Below are 26,053 nucleotides of genomic sequence, written 5' to 3' on the forward strand. Positions count from 1 at the left end.
ACATTTCTTTAAAAAAAAAAACAAAGAAAATCAATTGACTTTTAAAATAATTACTGTCATGTATCAAACATATGCACAGTAATCTGTCCTCACTAAGGTCTCTCAGATCACCAGTTAACTACACATAAATGGAGAGTTTATCTCATATTAAAGCAATTATGTTGTAAAAAATGTATAATTAAACCATATAAACAAAAATAACCGTAAGTAAAAGAAAGCAGGTGAAAAACATAGTGTATGATAATGGAAGGGTGGTCACACGGTTAAGGTCAATTAATAATCTGTTCAAAGCGAAAGCAACCGGTGCTGCTTACAAAAAGACATATTTAGAGCTCTTGAAAGCAGCAGGGCTGTGGGTTCATTAGCATTACTTTTTTTGCCTGGCTATTTGTAAGAAATTACAAAACTCCATTCTAAGATCACATTTGCACGCATATTGGGTCATTCTTATAGTCAAACCCTGCTTTTAAGATAACCACAATTTAAAATTATTTTCAACCAGCCAAAGTGGCTAGTGGAGATGTCTGTCTAACCCGCCAAAGTTGAAATCTACCCGCATTTGGCAGGTGTTAATGAGTGTATGTATGCATGTATGTATGTATGTATGTATGTATGTATGTATGTATGTACTCTTTAAAGTAAAAGAAAAAAACAGGATCATACTTTTATGATGATTTATATATATATATATATATATATATATATATATATACACCCTGATAAAAGCCTATAATTAGAATTCTAAAATGCATGAATTAAATAAATAATAAATAAAAATAAATAATAAAAAATGAAAATATTCTAACTTAATTATAGACAAATTTGGTCAATATTTTCTATCTATCTATCTATCTATCTATCTATCTATCTATCTATCTATCTATCTATCTATCTATCTATCTATCTATCTATCTATCTAGACCTCCCCATGTGTGGCGCCCCTATGCGCCGCATTCACTGCATACCCCCTTTTTGCGCCTCTGATTATTATCACAAAGTAAAAAATATAGTGAAATATTTGTTAAGCAATTATTTGACAATAACGGAGATGACAGACAATACTAAAAGGAAATACTTTAACTTTTTGAAAACAATTATAACTTTAAATAATGCAAATTGCATCTCCAATTGTAGAATCGCCATCATGTGTCCTAATACCTGCACGTGTTATTCGTGGAGTCCTCCGGACAGTGATGATAACAGTAACACCAAAGGAAGCGCTGAGGTAAAGCTGGCGCATCACTTCCTGTCTCCCGACGCTCTTCCACCTTCCCAGAATTCCTCAGCAGCATAGAGTCCAAAACATTGGCTGGTAAAGAACAGAGAGAAGACACGGGTCAGTTATCTGCCTTGCACGCATTTAATCAACTCAAAAAACATCCTTTGTTTCTGTCCATCCTGCAGAACTAGCGACGAGAGAGCAAACGGAATAATTACTTCAGACTTCCAGACTCTCAGGATCAGAAACGCTCAGCTTTGAAGTATGAAAATTTATGGCACCTGGGGAAATATGGCTGCAAATATCACATCATTCTCACTCTTTCATCCTCAAATATTCACACAGAGAAAAGGCCCTCAAGGCGTCTTTTTTAAATTAAACAAAAAGTTGGGAATGTTTTTGGTGAGATATGAGGAAGTTATTTGAGAAGTTTATTTAAAGAAGGCTTGTGCAAATGCTGGAAGTCAGTGAATGCTCAATTTGAGAACAGGTGAGTTAAGGATAGATTGGCATCAAGAATAGGCTTGCCAAAATGCTATTGAGATATGATATTGAGAGATATATATCAGGGCTCGACAATAAGGCCTGCCCGGGATTCGTACGAAACACTCGAACCTGCGTACAGAATGGTTACTGGCCAGATCGGGCCAGTGCTGCCTTGTCACAAAAGTTTTGCTGCGACTGTCTGTCAATTGCATGCACAAACAATCTTAGGGTGCTTTCACACATAGACGTTTGTTTCGGAATCTGTCTCATTTCCCCCATTATCGCAGATTGTTTGGCGTATGTCCAGCAATCACGTTGGGATCTGCGCCAAATCAATCGGCCCAACATCGCCTGAATAAGATGGTCTCTACTCAATTGAGCTGATCGACTATAAAGAAAACAAAATGGTCCAATGAACTAACAAACCAGGCTATATTACAGTGTCTTATGGTTGTGTAATAGCCTTATTTACGGCTATACGAAGAGAGAATTAATGAGGAGTAGGCAGAGATGTCATTCCTACCGGCAAAATGTGCGTTTCATGTCTAATACGAAAATGAAAGCATGCTGAAATATTACTGAGAGTCGTTTATCCATTAGGAAAAGTTACCATCTGATCATTTTTCCATATTTTAATCTTATAATATGTTGTGTTAGGCTTATTGTTTTGTTTATTTCTGCACTGACAACCCGAAAGAAAGATCAACACTGATCTGCTTCATGATCTTACGCAGTCCTTGTTCATCTGTTATTGCTCTCCATACTTTAAGTCTATAATGCATAATTTTAGCCAACATGGCTGCATTTATTTCATCATAAATACAGTACAAATTGTAAAATTGTGATATGTTATTGCACTATAAAATAACTATTTAAAAGTAGTTTATCACTTAATTTAATAGTTTATTCCAGTGATTATAAATTCAAAATCATTACTCCAGTCTTCAGAGTCACATGATCTAGAAATCACTCTGATATTAATTATTGTTGTTGTTATTATTATTATTATTTTTATTTTTAATAGTAATAGTAATAAAAGCAAAAATGTCTGAAATAATAATTTTGTTTGAAACTGCATACAATAAGGAAGCAGTTATTTAAAATTGTAAAAAAATAATAATTTACAATTTAAAAAAACTTTTACATTTATTGAACTTGATGAACTGAATAATATTTCTTTAAAAACATGAAAAAAATACTAAAACTGACCACAAACTCAATTATGTTTGGCTTTTGAAACATTATTTAAGATATTGTATGTGGCTAAGAAATAGCTAATAACATCTTTTATTTGGTGGGGCCAATGAAAACTTTAGCAGGGCAAGTAAAAATCTGAACCACTGGCCCAATCGGGCCAGTAGGAAAAATCCTTAGTGTTGAACCCTGTACACGCACGCACACATGCACGCACACACACACTTAACGTTTACTTTATTAGGTACACCTGTCAAACTGATCGATAACACAAATTTCTAATCAGCCAATCACATGACAGCAACTCAATGCATTTAGGCATGTAGACATGGTCAAGATGATCTGCTGCAGTTCAAACCGAGCATCAGAATGGGAAAGAAAGGTGATTTAAGTGACTTTGAACGTGGCATGGTTGTTGGTGCCAGACGGGCTGGTCTGAGTATTTCAGAAACTGATATACTGGGATTTTCACGCACAACCATCTCTAGGGTTTACAGAGAATGGTCTGAAATATAGAATATATATATATATATATATATATATATATATATATATATATATATATATATATATATATATATATATATATATATATATATATATATATATATATATATATATATATATATATATGTATATATATATATATATATATATATGTATATATATATATATATATATATATATATATATATGTATACATATCTATCTCTCTCTCTCTCTCTCTCTCTCTCTATATATATATATATATATATATATATATATATATATATATATATATATATATATATATATATATACACATATATACATATATATAAATAAACAACACTTTATTACATCTACATTTACAGTGCTCAACATATAAGACTAGTACACCCCTTACAAATCTCTCATTTAAATTAATATTTTCTATAGGAAGCTTTATATATGTTTTTATTTTAAAAAAAAATCTATTTATTTACTTTTTTTTCCCAGAATGTTTTCAGTATCAGTTTTTCCTATATACTGTATATATCCATTATATATGAAAAACTGTTACTAAAAGTATTATGGAAAAAAGTAAATAAACTGATTTGAAAAAATGACCTTGCTGAGAGCACAATCGTGCTTTTGTGTGCTTGAGCGAGACACTTAACCTGGGGTTACTGCTGCTGTAATTAGTGCAGGGTAAGTCACTGTGTGTGAAAAGTAAGAAACTCACAGTTACGATACTGGGCTGTAAAGTTGATGTGGGTGTTTTCCTTTCCCTCAAGAACACACGACCGAACACACACACACATGCACACAGTTTTAGACAACCACAAAGGTGCTTATAGAAGCTGACCAAACACCCTTCAGTCAAAATAACTGCACATCTGTGAGCTGTTATACAGAGAGAGAAAGAGAGAGAGGGGGTGCTGAGGGATGGTGTATATAATTTTGACATCAAGACATAAAAATAAAAATGCTTATTTCACGGTTTGCTGGAACACTTGATTCTTACTGGTCCATTGTTGCATTCAGTGGTCAGATACGGTTGTATAAAGGTGATTTCCAGGTCTAGAATATCAGACACTTTGTGAGGCTGGGAACATTGTTTTTTTGTGCCACCAAAACACACATTGTGAAGTTTATTCATAAACTAATTTCGAGAGGATCACGTGCTTATGATTGACACGGCTGGCCCAAGTCAAAGCTGTACGAACCACTAATCAGACGATTCCTAACCCAGTATAAATAACCAAGCCTCTTACCTTTAGTCATCTTCATCTTAAAGAATTCCCCCTTCCACCCCTCTTTTTCTCTATAGGGCAGCACGGCGGCCCAGTGGCTAGCACTGTGGCCTCACAACAAGAATGCCTACGGCTCGGGTCTCTACCCAGCCGGACAGCATTTCCATGTGGAGTTTATGTTCTCCCCATGCTTGCGTGGGTTTTCCCCGGGTCCTCCGGTTTCCTCCCACAGTCCAAAAAACATGAGACTTCAGTAAATTGACTAAACCAAATCAGCACCATATTCAATTCCACCAGCAACACACCACCTTAGCAATCCTTAAGCAGCAGGAGAGGGGGGAGTTCTCGAGATGTAGCTGAGCTCAAACTCCCCTCACGCCCTGCAACGGGAGGGAGCCCCAGGCTTGAAGATCTCATGAGCTCAGGGCTCTCCACCGGGACAGCACGCCAAACTAGCTTATTACCAATCATCAGCTAAGTGTGAACTCTTGAAATATAATACATTATGTTGTTAACACAATGCAAACTCATGGATGAGTGCAGTTTTTTTTTTAACAAATGCAAGATTTTGCTTATAAAACATATTCTAAATATATTGTTTAAATATATCTATCATGCTTTTTCTTATGTATAAATGTGTACAGATGTCTAAATATTATCTATTATATTAAAATGTTTCCCAGTACGGTGCTGGGCTATGGCTGGAAGGGCATCCACTGCGTAAAACATATGCCAGAGAAGTTGGTAATTCATTCTGTTGTGGTGACCCCAAAAAAAAACAGGAACTAATCTGAAGGAAAATGAATGAATGAATGAATGAATGAATGTTAAGTATGATCCAAACAGACAATAATCTAAAGAATTATACATTATATAAAATACAGGAATTCTGGGTTTAAGTGCATAATTACATTAAGGGTGTTTCTGAATGCTGCTTTTCATTTTTTCCTAACATATATGTACTGCGAGACCCGTTCGTGTTGGGATCTGGAGTGAAGATGTCTGATTGGATTCAAATAAGTATTAAGATTGGAAGACAAATCATTATGAAGGGATGGCGTTCAGCAGGTCCACCAACATTTCAAGAAGTGGCAGCATATGAAAAAATGACATATAGACTACTAGATAAATTAGATGTTTATCAGAGAAGATGGGGAAATTATTTGGCATTTTTAAGGGAATAGGGTCACTGTGGTGAGACGCACAGTAATAGTGTGATTATCTTATTTGGTTTATGTATTATAATTATTGTATTGATATTGTATTTATGTATGGTTTTCTTTTTTATTCATTTATTTTTACTATTATTATGTTCTTTATGTGTGTGTTTTTTTTATTTTTTATTTCTTTATTGAGTCTTATATTATTTATCTGTATTTTCTGGATTTATGATAGCAACATCTAAAGACAGCCACTGCCACTGTTAGGGAGGGGAGGGAAAAGGAGATGTTAAAAAGGGTAAACATTTGTAAACTGATGGTACTGTCAAATTAAAGAAGAAAATAAAAATGTAATCATAAAAAAATACATACATTATAAAGATTTTTTAAGGAGATATAATGTGCTTTCTAATTTATTACAAGAAAGGCTGGTTGAAGAAAACACTAGGGGGCAGTATAATGGCAGCAACTTTTGTTCCTTTTCACATTAATGATATTTACAGGCAGTACTTTGTGCGTGCTGAATTATGAAATGTACAACAAAACGTATCCTAAGTAACGCATTTTAGATTTGCAAACATTTAGCCAGCACCTTTTAGTGGATTCTTAATTGTACAGCAAAACATACCCTCAGTAACATATTTCCAATTTGCAAAAATGTAGACAGCCCCCACTAGTGAATTCTACATTGTACAATATGTTTGCTAATTAACGTATTTAACGCAAAAATAGTGCACTCTAGTGAATTCTGAATTGTACAACAAAACATAGCTTAGGTAACATATTTCCGATTAGCAAAACTGTAGTCAGCGCCCTCTAATGAATTGTGAAATGTACAACAAAACGTACCCTAAATGGCATATTTCTGAATTGCAAAAATGCAGTAAGTGCAGTAAGTGGATTCTGAATGCAGTAAGTGGATTCTGAAATGTACAACAAAATGTACCCTAAGCAACATATTTTAAATTTGCAAAAAATGTAGACAGCGCCCACTAGTGAATTCTAAATTGTACTGCAAAACTTACCCTAAGTAATGTATTTCAGAATCACAAAAATGTAGACAGCGCTCTCTAGTGAATTCTACACTGTACAACAAAAGATACCCTAAGTAACGTATTTGAGATTTACAAAAATAGTCCGCGCCATCTAGTGGATTCTGAAAAGATACAACAAATTGTAGCTTAAGTAACATATTTCTGAATTGCAAAAATGTAGTCAGCGCCCTCTAGTGGATTCTGAAATGTACAACAAAACATACTCTAAGCAACATATTTCAAATTTGCAAATAATGTAGACAGCGCCAACTAGTGAATTCTAAATTGTACAACAAAACATACCCCAAGTAACGCATTTCAGATTCACAAAAATAGTCAGCGCCCTCTAGTGACTTCTGAAATTTACAACAAAACCTACCTCAAATAACGCATTACAGATTTGAAAACTAGTCAGCGCCCTCTAGTGGATTCTGAAATCTACAACAAAACGTACCCTGAGTAATATATTTACGATTTGCAAATAGACAGCGCCCTCTAGTGGATTCTGAAATGTACAACAAAACGCTCCCTAAGTAACGCATTTCAGATTCGCAAAAATAGTCAGTGCCCTCTAGTGGAATTAGTATTTGAAGCGTTCAACAAAACATACCGGGAGCAACACATTTTCCGCTTCACAAAAAAAAAATGTAAGCACATATTTCCAACGAGCTGGCCTTTAATTACCATTAAAATAACCACAATAGCTCTTTGTTATTCTTTATCTGTGTTATACACATATACTCATTGCTGGAGTGTCCTGCTCACCCCAGTCTAGGTTTATTTTTACAGTAATGACCATCTAACGGTACATTATGTTATATTTAGCATGTTAAAGTCGAGATCTCATTCTCTCGCAGCAAACTATTCCTGTCTTTCACTCTCTCTGTTACAAACACCATCACTAGTCTAAACTCACTAATGCTTTGCTTACATTACAGAGCAGAACACGCCGTTTCAGTCCGGATGAAGAATGAAGGTCAGTCTCTCTGTGTGTGTGCGCGCGCATTTTAAAGTGTTCCAGTACGTCTAACGCACATAATTAAGCGACGACTTTAATCCTACAAAGTACAGGCTCGCTTACGCAGACATGTGAATGTATACAGTAAGACTCATTGATGTGAAGGACATAAACACTTCTGCTTTCCCACACACACACACACACACACACACACACTCTGAGTCTGATGCACTGCTCAGTGTCTTATCTCCTCTCCATCTGATGCATTCATTTCACATGTGCACGCTTTTATGAAACACACACGCATAAACGCCGACGGATTTGGCCCTCGCTCACATAGTTAAGAAAGTCCTATGAAAACAGTCGTAAACACAGTCGGTGCTGCGAGACGTAACGTATAAACAGAACAGCTCATTTATAAGCGCTAACCGGAGAGCGCTCGGTTTACAGTGATGTGCAGCTTATATGGTCAGCGCCACACTTCTAGACTATTTTATCACTGCATTAATTTACTTTTTAACACTAATAATTCTTGCTTTAGGTCTAGTTGTTGACGTGTTGAAAATTGTATTGAAGATTGTTTTTTAATTGAGAGTGAATGTACTGACTAAACAATACAATAAGGCTTTGTGATGAATTTAGATTTAGTTAAAGAGTTATTAAAAAAAAAAAATTTGGAACCAACTTACAGCGGGGGAATTAAGTTTTGGACACATCATGTTTTTTCCTGGGAATATTATTTTTAAAGGAGCTGTTGACATGGAATTGAACCAGATAAAAACACAAGCAATACAAACATAAATATAAAATAAAACAAATAAATCTGAAAAATGTGTTAAGACAATGAAAAGACACAAGGAGAAAGTCCTGAACTACTGAAATGCATTTAATACTTTATATAAAAGGCTTTGTTGGTGAAAGTTCAAATTAAATCACATCGAAATCACATTGGCAAAAAATAAATAAATAAATAATAATACTAATAATTTTAGATGCAAAAACCTCTAAAAGTCATCGAATATTTTCTTATAAAATTTGCATTTTTTTCCAACTCCTGTGTGTAGGCTCTGTAATTTATGGTGACGAATAAGTTATTTACATTGACTTTAAAGTGAAATAACTGAACATAAACATAGGAGGCTGACAAAAATTGTCATTTTAGGAGAACATTTTAGATGGCATTTAGAGGTTTTTGCATCTGAACTCTTCATATTTTCCCCAAATTGCACAGCCGTAACATCACGGTAAACATCAAATAAATAAGCTATTAGAAACTTGATATCAAAACTATAATGTTTAGAAATGCGTTGAAAAATCTTCTTTCTGTTAAACAGAAATTGGGGGGAAATAGAGGGGGGCTAATAATTCAGACTTTAACTGTAAATGGTTTTAAAATAAACACATTTCACTGATCTGAGAGCCTTTAACTGAACTGTAGGCCGACAGAAGTGAACTAGTGTGACGTGTCTGATTTTTTGGCTCCGTTCAGAACAACACAAGAGGCCTGAATCTGGCAACGGAGAAACGCGATCCTTGCTTTCTCAGCCGCGTCACTCTCCATCTGGCTGTCAGAGCTGCGTGTGATTCATTTACATAATGTAAACACCAACTCGCCAACTATTTGACTACTTTTCTGGATGACTAGTCAATTAGCGAAAATGAGTAGCCGTGCAAACTCTACTCAAAACAAATCTGTTCTGAACATGCAGTACTTTTATAGCAATTACACTCAGTTAAATATAAACACACAATATTTAATGGTCAAAGAGGATTATTAAATATGTTCCATATAATTCAATTCAAGTTTACCTGTATAGTACTTTTCACAATAATTATTTTTATTTTTGCACATTATTGCATTACAATTGAATTAGGAAGAGTTAAGGTTGCTAGTTACCAAAAATGTATTAGTTATTAATAACTGCAATTAATTAACTAGTAGCTAATAGCTTTTAACAGTTGAAGTTATTACATATAAACAAAGTCAACCTGCAGTTATAATATATATAGCATATATGGTTCATTGTGTTTAGATCAGTGAATGAATACAAGGGTTGTCATGATACTGGACTTTGGTACCAAACGATACTGAAACTTTAAACACGTCATTTTCCCGCTAACATTTAAAGGGCACCTGTGGTAAAAACTCTACTTTTCAAGCTGTTTGGAGAGACATGCCTGTATGTATAGTGTATAGACCGTCATATGGGGGTGATATAAACACACACAGTTCTTTTTTTTTTAATTTAACAAGATAAAAACGATGGACCAATTGGAGCGGTTTTCAGAGCGACCGGAACTTAACGTAGAAGTGCGGTCCCCCCGCCCACCAATACTGATTGACAGGCGCATCCCCATATCCTTAGTTTGCCGTTGCACGTCCGCCATTTTCAGCGTGCGAGTCAAAGCGATATCACTAAAGGAACACCCTTGCTCTATTTTTAGATGTAAGGCTCATTGGGCTCAACACAAGATCAATATTCTCCACATTATCGCTCTAATCGGAATTATTGTTTGTACCTTTTGGTAGGTTTGCAAACAAAGTGCAAGCAAGTTGCCTTATGTGTGCATCTCTCCATTGGAAATAAAACAAAAACTTGACTGCAGGTCGTACACCAGAAGCGCCTCTCTGCGAGGTCGGAATTCTGGGTGTGGGTTTCTGTTGGGGTGCACGCAGTGGCGCTTCGGGTCGGCCGCTGGACGCCACAGGCTCTTGGCTCCGCCCCCTCGTTACATTGGATGGGAAGCCGAAACTAATTTTTATGTGACGCAACACACCTCTAAAACAGCGAGCTGTGTAAACGCCCCCAACATAACAGTTTTGAACACATTAATAAAAACATCTGAACTGTGTAGAACTGAATCTAAACTGGCACACTCAGAAGAACCATAATAGCATTTTTTAAATCATAAAAAAGGGATAAACTATGTGCCCTTTAAGCTCTGTTGAGCGCATTCTTAACCCTTAAAGACCGAAACAGACGCCAGCAGCTAAAAATAAGTATTGGTCTTAAATGTTTAATAACTTTTGATCCGCTGATGACATTACATTTACGGACCTTCAGAGGCTCCGGAATCAGTGTGGTTACATCATCACATTTTGACAACGCTGATTTGACAAAGGAACGCTCGTGCATGTCTCCGGACAAACCAGACATGATGCATTGTCCCTTCTCCATGCCCAGATTGGTTGAAACTCGCTCTCTCTCAACCAATAACCATAGGTTTCGCTTTGTGGACCACCAATCAGCTATTTGAACAACCCGGAATGAGGCTGTACATTTACGCACGGCTAAATAAAACGCAAAAAAAAATAAAAATTTTTGCATGAAATAATTCTCATACCAAGTACTTTTGCATGTACAACAGCACAAAAACACGACAAAGCAGTGACAGCAAAGACGAAGTGCTGGTCTTGCTGTTTTCAAAGGATGCAAATGGCGGTGCGACTGTTTGTCTGCAACGCAAAAGTTGAGAAACAGGAGGGTCACCACTATATCCATGCTGGCACATAAAACCTAAGGATGGTCCATTTTGAATCTAGTTTAGTTATGTAACTATTTATAGTATAGTAAATATTTGTATCTAATGTTTTACTGAGGATTTGCACCTTGTTTATTGGGACTTGGACGCATTATTTATTTTCTCATTTTTTTATTTGTTCATTGTAAGTGGTGTTGTTTATGGTAACTGAAAATATATTATTTGGAAAAAGTCAAACATGCTTCAGTGTTCTGTTATTTTGTAACAATCTTTCTGTTTAGTTCATTCCCAGAACTTTCGGGCAAATACATTGTCAGTACATCAATGCACAATTTTTTTCCCACCTTAGAATAACACTGAAATAAATTGCTATAACTTGCTTAGGGAATGATGGGTGTAGACAAAACTTATTTTGGAAGTATAAAACATCATAGCATGTATTTCTAAAAAAAAAAAAAAAACGTCATGGGGTTTGTTTGTAATAACTAAAAAAATGGCACTTTTTAAAAAATGTTTCTTAAAATTTTGGAATATTTTTCCATCTGTTCATATGTTGCTGGACCAAAAAATATTTTAGAATGGACCTTTAAATGATACAGATTGAAGTTTCAGGTTCTCCTGTTTAAAATAATATATGATACTTGAGGCTGACTGCTAAAAAAAACAATAAAACTGCTTTAATATATATATATATATAGGCCCATTAGGTGCCCACAAAATACCTCTAGGTCTTTAAGGGTTAAACAGTGCTAATTTGCCATTGTGTTCACGTGCTCAACAGAAATGACTGTGATTGGTCATGAAGGTCATCAGTTCACTGAAATTGTTTACTGAGTGTAACCACAGATACAGGGACACTGGAGTGTTTTAAAACCGCAATTCATCAGCGGATTGCTCATATGTGAGCTTATAGACAAACCAGATGATTGACTTTAAAACACTCCCATGTCCCTGTATCTGTGGTTACACTCTGTAAAGAGTGGTGAGTTCGGTGAACTGATGACCTTCACGGCCAATCACAGTCATTTCTGTTGAGCATGTGAACGCAATGGCAAATCAGCGCTGTTTAAGAATGTGCTTAACAGTGCTCAAATGCAAGGGCGTAGATTAGCTCTTGCTTTTGGTCGGGACGTACATCCCTAGAGCGCATGTATTGAACAGCACAGATTTTGCTTCGTGCTTTTAGAAACATGAATAAAGATTTTAAACACTTAATAATACAAATAACAATTGTTGAAGCACGTCCTATGCTACAAAACTCAATCTACATGGTTTTACTGCAATCAACGGCACCAGTGCGCTCACCACACATCAGCTATAGGAGGAGTAGAGAGACAGAGAAAGAGCCATCTCATTAGATAAGAATGATTAGAAGGCCTTGATGGGTAGGGGCCGATAGCGGGAATTTGGCCAGGATTACACTCTTACTCTTTACGAGAAGTGCCATGGGATTTTTATTAACCTCGGATTAACATCTCATTCAAAAGATGGTGCTCACTGTCAGTATAGTGTCCCCTTCACTTTACTTTACTGGGGCATTGGGACTCCCTGCTGCCGGCCTCTGCTGGCCTCTGCTGGCCTCACTAACACCACTTCCAACAGCAACCTAGTTTTCTCATGTGGTCTTCCATCCAGGAACTGACCAGTCTCAGCTCTGCTTAGCTTCAGTGAGTAACGGGTCTTGGGCAGCAGGGTGATATGGCTGTGGCTCTATGAATAGGGTATGAAAAATATAAACTATATCCCTTTCATCTACCTAAATGTAAGTTCCAAAAAGCTACTTTTTTGTTTGTAAAACACTTTTAATTAAAATAATTTAAAGAAGCATGGGAGATACTGAGTAAAAATGTTGTATGAACATCATCACTAAATATCGTCATATTATAATTACTATAATTATTTAACACAAGAAGATTAAAATAAAACAAAAAATATACCAATATACATATTATATATAAACACACACACAAAGTTATACCCATATAAACAGAATAAAAAAGCACATACATGTTTTTCAATACACATATTATATATAAACATGCATGCACGCACGCACGCACGCACACACGCACACACACACGCACGCACACACACACACACACACACACACACACACACACACACACACACAAACAAAACACATTTTTACTCAGGATGTCCCATAATCTTTTATATTTTACAAATTATATTAGGAAAATTTTTAAGACAATAAATATGCTATGTTTATAAATATCAGGTTCACTGGAGTATGGAGTAGACAACATTTAAAGTGATTTTATTTATTTATTTTTTTTATTATTTTTTTTTTATTATTTTATTATTATGTGATTACATTTAAAAATATATTGATTGATTTATTTGTTTATTTAAATATTTGGAAGATGAAAAATAAATACAAAATAAAAAATAGTTTAAAAATGTCAAAATAAACTATGGTCGCCACATTTATATAAAAAAAGTCAAAGAATTTTTTTTAAATAAAGTAAAATAAAATAATATGAAATTAAATTAATTTTAATTACAATAAAATAATTTAAATTTTATTAAAATAAATTCAATTAAAATAAAAGAATATAAAATTCAATTTAATTCAATAAAAATAAAAGAATATAAAATAAAATTAAATAAAAATAAGACTATAAAATATACTATAATAAGACTATAAATATAAAATTTAATTCAATTAAAATTAAAGAATATAAAATTTAATTAAAATAAAATAAAATACTATCAAATTTAATTAAATTCAAATTAATAAATTAAATAAAAAGGATATAAAACGAAATGTAATAAAATGTATTAAATTAAAATAAAATAATATCACATTAAATTCAATAAAATAAAAGAATGTAAAATAAAATAACCATAAAAGCAAGAAAAATAAATGACTTAAATGTTTTAACTGCTATCTAAAAATGCAGAAACTTGTTTTTTGGGATCAGATGTACTTTAGGCCTCTCTATAGTAATTCTAATTAGCTTAATTAAATAACAATAGAAGTCAACGGGGTGTACCCATATACACAGTGAGGTGCACATGTGAGCTTGTGTGTGTTTGAAATAACACATCAACACTCACAACACACACACACACACACTCAACCAGAATAAGCAAAACCTTTAACCCCAGCCAAAACTCAAGCAGATCAATCAAGCCCAACACAGCTGTCAATCAAATCCCAGAGCTGTCAATCAAAGCAGCAGGGGTCTGGAGATAATGAGTGAAAAGAAGACGATCAATCCAGCGCATGCAGGAAAGTGAAACTGCAATGAGCCGAAGAAAAGATGCGGCAGGATAATAGACGGAGAGCGGACAAAAGAGAGCTGCAACTGTGTCTTTATCTGCTGGCCTTTGTCAAGCAAAGAGCGTTCATCTGAATGGCTCTGAACTCAATCAAAATCTCCCTTTTTTTCTCTCTGCATGTCAGTCTGATGGCTGAATAAAACCCCTGAGGATGGAGATTTTCACACAAAGAGATACTTTTCATTCCTTCACACAGGCAAATAATCACAGCAAATCAGTCAGAGAGTAAGTGAAGCTGCTTCTGCTCCACATTTCAGACTCATCTACAAGAGTGTGAATCTATTATACAGAATAAGAGGAAATTATGTCTAGAAGGGGAAATACTAGCACTGATAAGAAATGTTGAGTTTTCCTTAACACTGGAACTACCAGAACTAATTACTATATATATAAAATAACTCATTTCTAATAACGGATTTCTTTGATCTTTGCCATGATGACAGTAAATAATAATTTAACAATATTTTACAAGATGCATAGTATTCAGCTTAACGTGATATTTAAAGGCTTAACTAGGTTAATTAGGCAAGATTAATTAGGCAAGTCATTATATAACAGTGGTTTGTTTTGTAGACGATCGAAAACAAATATTGCTTAAATAGGGTAATAATAATGACATTAAAAAAAATTAAAAACTGTGTTTATTCTAGCTGAAATAAAACAAGTAAGACTTTCTCCAGAAGAAAAAATATTATAGGAAATACTGTGAAAAATGTCTTGCTCCGTTAAGCCTGATTTATACTTCTGCTTCAAGTGAAAGGCGTAACCCACGGCGCATGCAACGCGCGTGGCTGTGCATTTATATTTCAGCGCTGTCTCTGTTGGTCTGCATTAACTCTTCGGAAACGCTAGTTGGCAGTGAGGTGTAAATGTTCCTCTGTGTCGAGTTTCTTCGCTGCTGTGTTGCTTTTCCTGAACACTTCTGGGATGTATAAGTGGCTCAAACTCGCTCATTTTGAGGCAGGAACCGGCGGACGTGCAACAACTTTAACTATGAGGTAAACACAAAACAAAACTTTCCATCCGGAGTTCCTCCACGGGACTCCACACTTGTAAACAATCGCTCGCGCCATTCGCGCGGCTCTCGGTCCCGCCCAGACTCGTCAGCGCTACCAAGCCGACCAATCACAGAGCTTGCACTACGCGTCGTTACGACGTGTAGTTACATTTTTTGAGAGGTGCACGTCAGCGACGCCGACGGCCACGGCGAAGGGCTATGCGTCAGCGCCGTAGCATACGCCGGCGTTTGAAACAGAAGCATAAATCAGCCTTTAAACATCAATTGGGAAATACATGAAAAAAAATTATAGAAGGGCGAATAATTTGTCTTCAACTGGACATTCAAAGCTTCTACTGAGATATTAAAATTAAGCTTTGAATGTCTGTCATGTTTTAATGAGTCATTACCCTAAAAATAGGATGTTTTTTCGTAATACAGCTTCAAAATGAATACTTAGGTTACATTAGACCCCCCACGAATGTTAGAAACTCACTTTTATTTTCACTTTTACATGCAGGGGAGGAGGCTTTCAAGAAAAATACAAAAATAAATGAATAAACAAGGGCGACGCATGACGCAGTAGGTAATGCTGTCGCCTCACAGCAAGAAGGTCGCTGGTTCAATCCTCGGCTTAGTTGGCGTTTCTGTGTGGAGTTTTCATGTTCTCTCTGCGTTCACCTGGGTTTCCTCCGGGTGCTCCGGTTTCCCCCACAGTCCAACACATACAGTACAGGTAAATTTGGTAAGCTAAAATGTCCGTAGTGTATGAATGTATTTGTGAATGTGTGTGTGGATGTTTCCCAGAGATGGGTTGCGGGTGGAAGGGCATCCCCTGCATAAAAAATGTGCTGGGTAAGTTGGCGGTTCTTTTCGATGTGGCGGATTAATAAAGGGACTAAGCCGACAAGAAAATGAATGAATCATTGAATGAATGAATGAATGAATGAATGAATGAATGAATGAAAGAAAAATAAACAAAATACTATTTTAAATCTATAAAATGCCATACAAAATTAAGCAATGTAAGCAAAAAAATGTGAAAATGTTAAGCTGCTTTTTTGTGTGAAAAAAATAAAATAAAATAAAATAAAATAAAATAAATTCAGATTGCTCTCTTCTTTATCAGGGGTTGCCACAGTAGAATGATCTGGAAAAGTAAAGTAAAATAAAATAAAATAAAACGCCTCTCTTTCTTTCAGCTTGCTCCCATCTTTATCAGGAGACACCACAGTGGAATGATCACACAAAAAAATGATAACAAATAAAATAATTAAAAAACAAATATATATATATATATATATATATATATATATATATATATATATATATATATATATATATATATATGTATGAAACAAAATTTTAATAATAATAAAATAAAAATAGAATCCCTCACTTTCTTTTGGTGGAATGATAATTTTTTTAAATATAATAATAGTAATAATAATAATAATAATATTATTATTATTATTATTATTCAATAAACTAAAAAACATCAGTTTCTTTCAGCTTGCTCTCTTCTTTATCAGGGGTTGCCCCAGTAGAATGATCTGGAAAAGTAAAGTAAAATAAAATAAAATAAAACGCCTCTCTTTCTTTCAGCTTGCTCCCATCTTTATCACGTGACACAACAGTGGAATGATTACACAAAACAGATGATAACAGTAAACAAATAAATATATATGTATACATAAAAATAAATTTTAATAATAATAAAATAAAAATAGTTTGCGTGGGGTTTCCTCCAGGTGCTGCGGTGTCCCCCACAGTCCAAAGACATGTGATTCAGGTGAATTTTGTAAGCTACAAATTGACCATAGTGTATGAGTGTGTGTGTGAATGAGTGTGTATGTGTTTCTCAGTAATGGGTTGCAGCTGGAAGGGCATCCACTGCGTAAAACATATGCTGGATAAGTTGGCGGTTCATTCTGCTGTGGCAACCCCAGATTAATAAAGGGACTAAGCCGAAAAGAAAATGAATGAATTAATAATATTAATAATAATAATAATAATTATAATAATAATAATAATAATAATAATAATATTAATATACATAAAATTTAATTAAATAAAATAATAAATAAAATAAAATGAAACAAAATCAAATTAAATTAAGTTAAAAATCCATAAAATTCCTCTCTTTCAAGTCACTCCCTTCTTTATCAGGACACACCACACTGGAATGATCAAAAATAATAATCATAAAAAAATAATAATAATAAAATAAAAAATTTAAATAGCTATGAAGCTGCTATTTTGGTTAAAAACTTAATATACTTTGTGATTGACTTCACTGAGCTTTGTATTTTTTATTACATCAGAAATGTTTTGTCTGAAAAGTCTAATCAACAGCATGCCAGTGATGCATTTTAAAAACCAACAAGGACTCTTTCCTTATATTGGCAGACAGAAGCAGCACACATCACATCTGCACTCAGAACAGCCTGACAGTGTCTCTGCTTTCACGGCCGTCTGTTTGCACGACTCCTCACTCAGACTTCTGCAACTGTCTGTTATGTAAATACACAAAATTCCACTCATATCTGGAGGGAAACTGCGTCGGCAGCTCCAACTGATTCTGACTTCTGGAAAAAGCAGTCAGTTTTGTTAATTAGCTGCTGCAGCGATAACCTTGATTTTGGTTCACTAGAAGCTTTTAAAGAGCTAAAGTCACTGCAGGTAACAGAGTAAAATAATGAACTAACAGTGTTTCTGCAGTTTCATTTAGTTTTTTTTTTTTTTTGTCTAAAATGTTTTATTTAAATATGGGAGTGAGGCTTTCTTTTAATAAATATGCAGTAACTGGCATACATTTCTAGCAAAGAAATAAATGAACATTGGCTGGGAAGTCAGGTTCAAATGAATAAACCAATGGGTTTATTTATTTATTGATTGATTGGCTCTCGACATGGTGGCTCAGTGGTAAGCACTGTCGCCTCACAGCAAGAAGGTCGGTGGTTCGAGTCCCAGATGGGCCAGTTGGCGTGTGAATTTGTTTTCCACTCATTCCAAACACACGCGCAATAGGTAAATTGGATAAACTAAGTTGGCTGCAGTGTGTGTGTGTGTGTGTGTGTGTGTGTGTGTGTGTGTGTGTGACACAAATCTGTATAATGACATGGGTATGACACAGGTATTACAAAACGAAGGTAAAATATAAGGACATTGGTGATGTGATGTCAATTGGTGACATTGGTGTGTGTATATATATATATATATATATATATACACACAGACACACACACACACACACACACACACACACACACACACACACACACACACACACACACACACACACACACACACTCATTTCCAAACGTATAAACATTTATTGTCAAGATGTTATACACTGCAAAAACATATAATGACAAAAAGTCAAGAAAACGATTATTCTTATGTTGCTCTAACTTATTTTATTTTAAAAAGTTAATCAGGTTTCAACTAAATTTCTAAGTTATACAAAGTTTAACTTCATGTTTTTAGTCAGTTTTATTGATGTACGTTTTGATGACTAGAAAAGTTCATTTGATTCAACTAAAAAAAATAAGGCAGCAAGATTTTTTTTACAATGAAAGATTATTTAAAAAATAATATATGATAAATATTATGATTGATATGTACACTGTAAAAAAAAAAAGTTAACTCAACATGATATCGCAACTTGCTTCCGAGCTTTTTTGAGTTGATGTAACTTTCAACCCGTTACTGCACTTCACTGAATTTAAGAATTCAAACTCAAAAGCTGGTTGTCTTTTACAGTTGTATTTTTTATTTTACAGTGTACAGTAACAAACTAAACAAATGCAACAAAAGAAACATTTAAAGGTATATTTCAGATGTTTCAGATGATGAATTTTCAAACATTACAGTTTTAACTAACATCTTGCATCTTTTTATTTAAAAACAAATGCCACAAAACAAACACTTAAAGGTAAATTTTAGATGTTTTCTTTACATTTTCAAACATTACAGTTTCAATAACAAACATCATTCCATTTAAAAAACTAATAAAATACCACAAAAGAAACATATAAAGGTGTATTATCGGACATTTTCTTTACATTTGTTTTTAAATAAAACAATTTTAATAACTAAAGTGTTTCCGTTTAAAAACTATGATGCCACAAAAGAAACACTTAAAGATGTATTTCAGATTATTCTTTACATATTCAAATATTACAGTTTTAATAACTAATGCTTTCCATCTTACCATTTGAAAACTATATAAGCAAACAACAACAAAAAAAACACTTATTGGACATTTTCTTTATTTTTTTAAAGTTTAAAAGTTTTAAAAACTACCATCTTCTGTCTTTCCATATAAAAACTAATAAAATGCCACAAAATAAACACTTAAATCTAAATTTTAGATGTTCTCTTTGCATTTTCAAACATTACAGTTTTAATAACTAACATCTTTCCATTTAAAAAGTAATAAAATGCCATAAAAGAAACACTTAAAGATGTATTTTAGATGTTTTCTTTACATTTTCAAACATTACAGTTTTAATAACTAACGCTTTCCATCTTACCATTTGAAAACTAAATAAGCAACAATAACAACTAAAAAACAATTATAAAAAATATATATAAAACTTAAAAAAGTTAATAACTACCATCTTCTGTCTTTCCATTTAAAAACTAATAAAATGCCATAAAAGAAACACTTAAAGGTGTAATTGAGATGTTTTATTTGTATTTTTAAAAAATAATTAAAAAACTAATAAAAATGCAAGAAAACAGTGTATTTTAGTGTTTTATTAAAATTTTTATAAACATAAGAGTTTTGATAACTAACATCTTCCGTATTTCCATTGAAAAACTAATAAAATGTGAAAAGAGAAACACTTAAAGGTGCATTTTTAAAGTTCTTTACATTAGACAAAAAAAAAAAACTTAATGAAAAGAAAAAACGCCCAACATCTCAAGCTTGATGCGCATGAAAAGCAGTGTTTTCTCTCCTTAAGATGACACACGGTTGCTGTATGATGACAAAGACACTCATATAAACACCCACAGACACCATATAAAGCCTGCGAACACCCACTGAACACTGCTGTTAACACACCGTGAGCTTGAAGGATGACTGTGCGCACGCCGCTTATGTGCGAAGCGCTCAATGTTTGCATGTTTATGCCGAGATGTAATTTACAAGGTCATCCTGAAACTCAATCATCCGACCATGAACATTCCTACAGCCTCACACACACACACACACACACACACACACACACACACACACACACACACACACACACACACACACACACACACACACACACACACACACACACACACACACACACACACACTGGATGAACTATAAAATAAGCAGAGCACATTCAAATAAACAGCAGAAGCAAAACTCAGACGTCCATTTCAAGACTCTTTCAATGACACGAGACGAACAAGAGCTTCTGGCCAACGGTGAAAACGGAGAGCAAAAACAGCGTTTACACTCCAATTTTACAAAAAAACAAACCTTTCATTGGCACACAGAAGTACACTGTAAAAATGCTGGGTTCCTCGCAATTGCTTTAAGTTGTCTCAACACAAATCAATTAAGTTAACTAAACCGTTATTACAACAATAAGTGGATTCAACGTTAAAAAAAAAACAATTGATTGTCTCGAAAGCAACTTAAGAATTAAGAAGTGTTGATTCATTCAATCATGCTTCGGCTTAATCACTTGATTTATTAGGGGTCGCCACAGTAGAATGAACTGCCAACTATTCTGGCATATGTTTTATGTAGCAGATGTCCTTCCAGCTGCAACCCAGTACTGGGAAACATTCATACACCCTCACATTCACACACACACTCATACACTACGGTCAATTTAGTTTATTCAATTCCCCTATGGCGCATGTGTTTGGACTGTGGAAGAAACCGGAGCACCCGGAGGAAACCCACGCCAGCACAGTGAGAACATTCAAACTCCACATAGAAATGCCAACTGACCCAGCCGAGGCTCGAACCAGAATAAAAATATAATAGGAAATGCTGTAAAAAGTTTCTTGCTCTATTTAACATTCATTCATTTATTCATTTTCCTTTGGCTTAGTCCCTGATTATCAGGGGTCACCACAGCGGAGTGAACCACCAATTATTCCAGCATATATTTTATGCAGTGGATGCCCTTCCAGCTGCCACCCAGTACTGGGAAACACTGGGAAATTCACCTACAGCACATGCCTAGCGGACGGCATAGCGGACGGGCCCGCAGGGCACGCACCGCGGGGGGGGGGCCCCGCGTGATTAGGGGGCCCCACGTCATCGCGATTTTCAATAATTGTAAATTCGGCAACCGCAATAATCAAACTCTTGGGAACAACTGTGGTCGGAAAAAAAGTTCACAGTTCTCTGAACTCCTCTCAAGCAGTGGGCCACTTCATTCTGATTGCTTGTCGCCGAACCGCGTCATAGCTCATCCCATAAAGTTGACTTGATTTCAACTCTCCTCGACGCCCACACAGTAGAAGACGCGCCGCGATGTTCCTCGTCGCTGGTTCTCATTAAAAATGAATGACTTCTGGCTACTTTGACGCTCTCGCTGCTTTCGGTTTGTGACCGCTCTTCAGTTTGTGAAGGCTTCCCCGTGTCGTCGCTCCACCCCGCCTCCCTTCCCCGCTTCTCAATTTGTGATCGCTTCCCCGTGTTTCCACCCCCACCCCCCCCCCCCCAACTGGGGGCCCCGTCAGTGAACCCTGCAGGGGGGCCTCCGCGTTTTGCGCTATGACACTGAACCAGTGACCGTCTTGTTGTGAGGGAACAGTGCTAACCACTAAGCCACCTTGCCGCCCTATAATAACCCATTAAAAATGTTTTTTTTTACTTATTATTAATAAGATTTCACTGATCAGACACAATATGAAAATTTGTTGAGGGGGTTAATAATATTGACCATAGCAGCTCAAATAAAAATAAATTACAGATGAAAAAATAGTATTTCAGCCAAACTAAAGTAAATAAGACTTACTCCAGGAAAAACAAACTAATAGAAAATGCTGTGAAAAGTTTCTTGCTCTATTAAACATGAACTGATAAATATTAGAATTTTGACAGGAGGGCTGAAAATGTTCTTCAACTATATACAGTACGTACACAAACTGAACCAAAAGCGAAACTGCACCAGGTTCAAGAACAAATGCTCGAAAACAAGCATTGAAAAGCAAGTCGTGGCAGATGGCTATTACATAAACCAGAGGCTTTGGTAAATTTAGAACAAAAACAAGTAAGCCTTTCAATATGCCCTGTCCAAAAGTTCTGTTTTAACAATGAATATTTCAGCAGATGAAAGAAGTCATTTCAGCGCTGCTAAACTCCACACTTCTCGCCTTCTGTTGTGAAATCTGCTCGTGATTACTGCATCTGATCCTTTCAGCGCAAAGTGAAATAAAAGAAGGCATGTAGAGCCTCAGCTGGCCGTCCAGGTGGAGCACTGGAACGCTCGCTCGGCCGAATGAAAGGCGGGAACAGGTGTGTCCGGGACAGGGTCAATACTAAAGACACACAGATGAAAGAGAGAGAAGACTAGAAAGGACACAAGATAAAGGAATTAAGATGGACTGACACACAACACCTTCAAATACCAAATACAGCTGCGTGCTTCCCATGATGCACTTGGGTTAGGGAGAACCATAAAAATGGAACACCAAAATGGGGTTTTGTGAGTACATTTCATTTCTTTTTGCTTCATTAAAGAATAATAAAAACAAAATAACATTAAAACAAAATCCAAAATAAAAAGTAGAGGACCACAGAGAACTACAGAATTGAACACAATAACCTTTTATTTTAGACAACTATAAAAATGTAATACCTAAGTGGGTTGTGTGTTATGGCTGAAGGGAATCCTGCGTAAAACACATGCCAGAGGAGTTGGCGGTTCATTCCACTGTGGCGACCCCCTGATAAATCAGTGACTTGGCTGAAGTAAAATGAATCAATGAATGGGTTTTGTCAGCAAAATAAAATAAAATAAAATAAAAACAATAATAAAATTAAATAAAACAATAAATACATCAAATAAAAACAATAAAATTAAATTAAATTAAAACAATTAAATTAAAATAAAATAATACAATAAAATAATAAAAAACAAAAAAATTATACAAATATTAAAGAGATTTAATAAAAAAAATTAAATTAAAAATTAAATTAAATAAATAATAAAAAGAAGTAAAAATAAAAAACAAAATAATATTATATAAATAAAAAAATAAATAAATAAAATAACAAAAAAATAAATAAAATAAAACTTAGAGTACCACAGAAAACTATAATGAAACCCCAAAAATAAAACAAAATAGTTTAATTTCATTAAAAAAAAAACATAAAAATGTAATATAAATATTGGGTTTTAATAAATTTAATTCAATTCCAAAAACAAAATTTTATAAAATTACAAATTTTAGATAGAAACACCACTATAGAAACTTATATATATAAACTTACTAAACACCAAAAACAAAAAGAAAAAAAAATTGTTTAAAGAAAAATTTTATACAAAAAATAGGTTTTTATTAAATAAATAAAAAAAATTATTACATTTTCAAAACAAACTAATAATTTTGAAGAAAAAAAACATTGTATTATAAACAAAAAAAGCAATGAAAACAAAATAAATAGCTTTTAACAAAACAATTCTATAAAAAATCTAGATATTTAATTGATCATTGATCAAATAAAATCAATGATCACATAAAAGCTGCACTGAGTGATTTAAAATGTCGTGTTAAACATTATCTCAATTAATATGTTATTATATTTTAATATATTGTATGCCTTACAGTTCTCTCCATGTTGGCGTGAGTTTCCTCCAGGTTTCCCCACAGTCCAAAGACATGTGCTCTAGGTGTATTTGAATAAACTAAACTGGTCGTAGTGTGTGTGTGTGTGTGTGTGTGTGTGTGTGTGTGTGTGTGTGTGTGTGTGTGTGTGTGTGTGTGTGTGTGTGTATGAATGAGTGTATAAATGTTTCCCAGTACGGGTTGCAGCTGAAAGGACATCTGCTGTGTAAAACATGTGCTGGATAAGTTGGCGGTTCATTCCACTGTGGCGAACCCTGATTAATAAGGAGATTAAGCCGAAGGAGAATGAATGAATCTGTTTTATTAAGATTAAAAATAATACGGTTTACATTTATACTAGCGATATAAGCAATATATGTAAATAAAAACCATCAGCACCTCCCAGAAATACACAAACACACTAAGAGTTTTCAGCAAGGGAAAATCATTTTGGATCCTCTAAAATACTTTTATAATACTATTATAATTAAGGACTAATTATTCTCTCAATGCCTAGTTACATATTTAATATTTGCAATATGATACTTTCCCAAATATAATCATTTTAAAATATATATGAAAAGTAGTTAAAAAGGACTGTTCAAACTGCAACAAATAAATGTGTTACATTTCCCACCACTGTTCAGAACGGACCAATCACAGTCATTCATGATTAAAGCATATAGATTTAAACGGTTACACATTTCTGAGTACAAAAAAAAAAAAAAAAATGCAATAAGAGCAGAACGGCCCAGAGGTTTGACAGTGAACATGAGTGTTGCTCCTCATCATTAACCTCCATTAATAATACACTACAGCACAGGCTCCAGGCTGACGACACACACAGAGTGCTGTTTCTGACTGATACTGTTTGCTCTCTATCATTAAAAAGCCATTAATAAATCAAGAAAGTTCAGGCTCCAGACTGACTCACACTCACACACACACACACACTAACACATAACACACTAACACTCACATACACTCTAACACACACAAACACCTGAGCAGCATTCAAAATCCATTAAGCGCATTATTATCCTCATTCAAGCCTGGTTCTGAGCTCTTGTAGGACATCACACTAGTCATGTATCCACACAAAAAAAATTGCTGTAAAATTTACAGTATTCACGATTTGTTTCTGTTTAAGTTTAGTTTTCAAAAAGATAAGCTTGGTGAAAGGATGCACTGTACATAATTGCTGTAAAATTTGCAGTATTAGTGGCAATATTGCTTAATATTAATACAATATTTCTACAGGTGGTTTGTCAAGCCCACTCACCACCTGTGTGAAGCACACTTATAGAGATATGGAGGGATTTTTAAGAAAGCGTCTGCTGCAAATGTGCAAAACTGGTGCTAGTGTCGATTAAAGTGTCAGAGAGATGAAAGAGTTTGTTTTCTACTGGTGGTTTGTCAAGCCCACTCACCTGTGTGAGGCATATTCAGAACTAGTGGTGTACCGGATCACAACCAACAGTTCGGAATTCTTTTGACTCGCAAAATAATAACAACTTTTTTTGAACTTGTAGGTTAATCCAACATTTATAACAATTGCAGAGAGATCGCCTCCCGGGTCATTCAAATCGCGTGTATGAAAGCATTTCGGCTTCCCTGTAAAATATAATGATGACAGAAAAAGCTGTGGTGGGACCTAAATCTCATGCTGTGTTCACACCAGACGCGGAAGAAGCATCAAGCGCGA

The 26,053-nt window shown here is 34.6% G+C and overlaps 2 protein-coding genes across 5 annotated transcripts in view; one reads left to right on the plus strand and one right to left on the minus strand.

The window, feature by feature from the left end:
- The window catches only part of smad4b (SMAD family member 4b), a 724,234-nt gene that overhangs the window by 676,696 nt on the left and 21,485 nt on the right, over positions 1-26,053 (plus strand). The window lies entirely within an intron of this gene.
- The window catches only part of bmpr1ba (bone morphogenetic protein receptor type 1Ba), a 146,104-nt gene that overhangs the window by 26,793 nt on the left and 93,258 nt on the right, over positions 1-26,053 (minus strand). For all 3 annotated transcript variants that reach the window (XM_087251244.2, XM_087251245.2, NM_131457.2), the window contains 1 exon segment: positions 1,159-1,309. In XM_087251244.2, the coding sequence (XP_087107370.1) occupies positions 1,159-1,309 (151 nt within the window).

The sequence above is a fragment of the Danio rerio genome, chromosome 5, assembly GCF_052040795.2.
Source record: "Danio rerio strain M-AB ecotype USA chromosome 5, GRCz13ab, whole genome shotgun sequence".
NCBI lineage: Eukaryota > Metazoa > Chordata > Actinopteri > Cypriniformes > Danionidae > Danio > Danio rerio.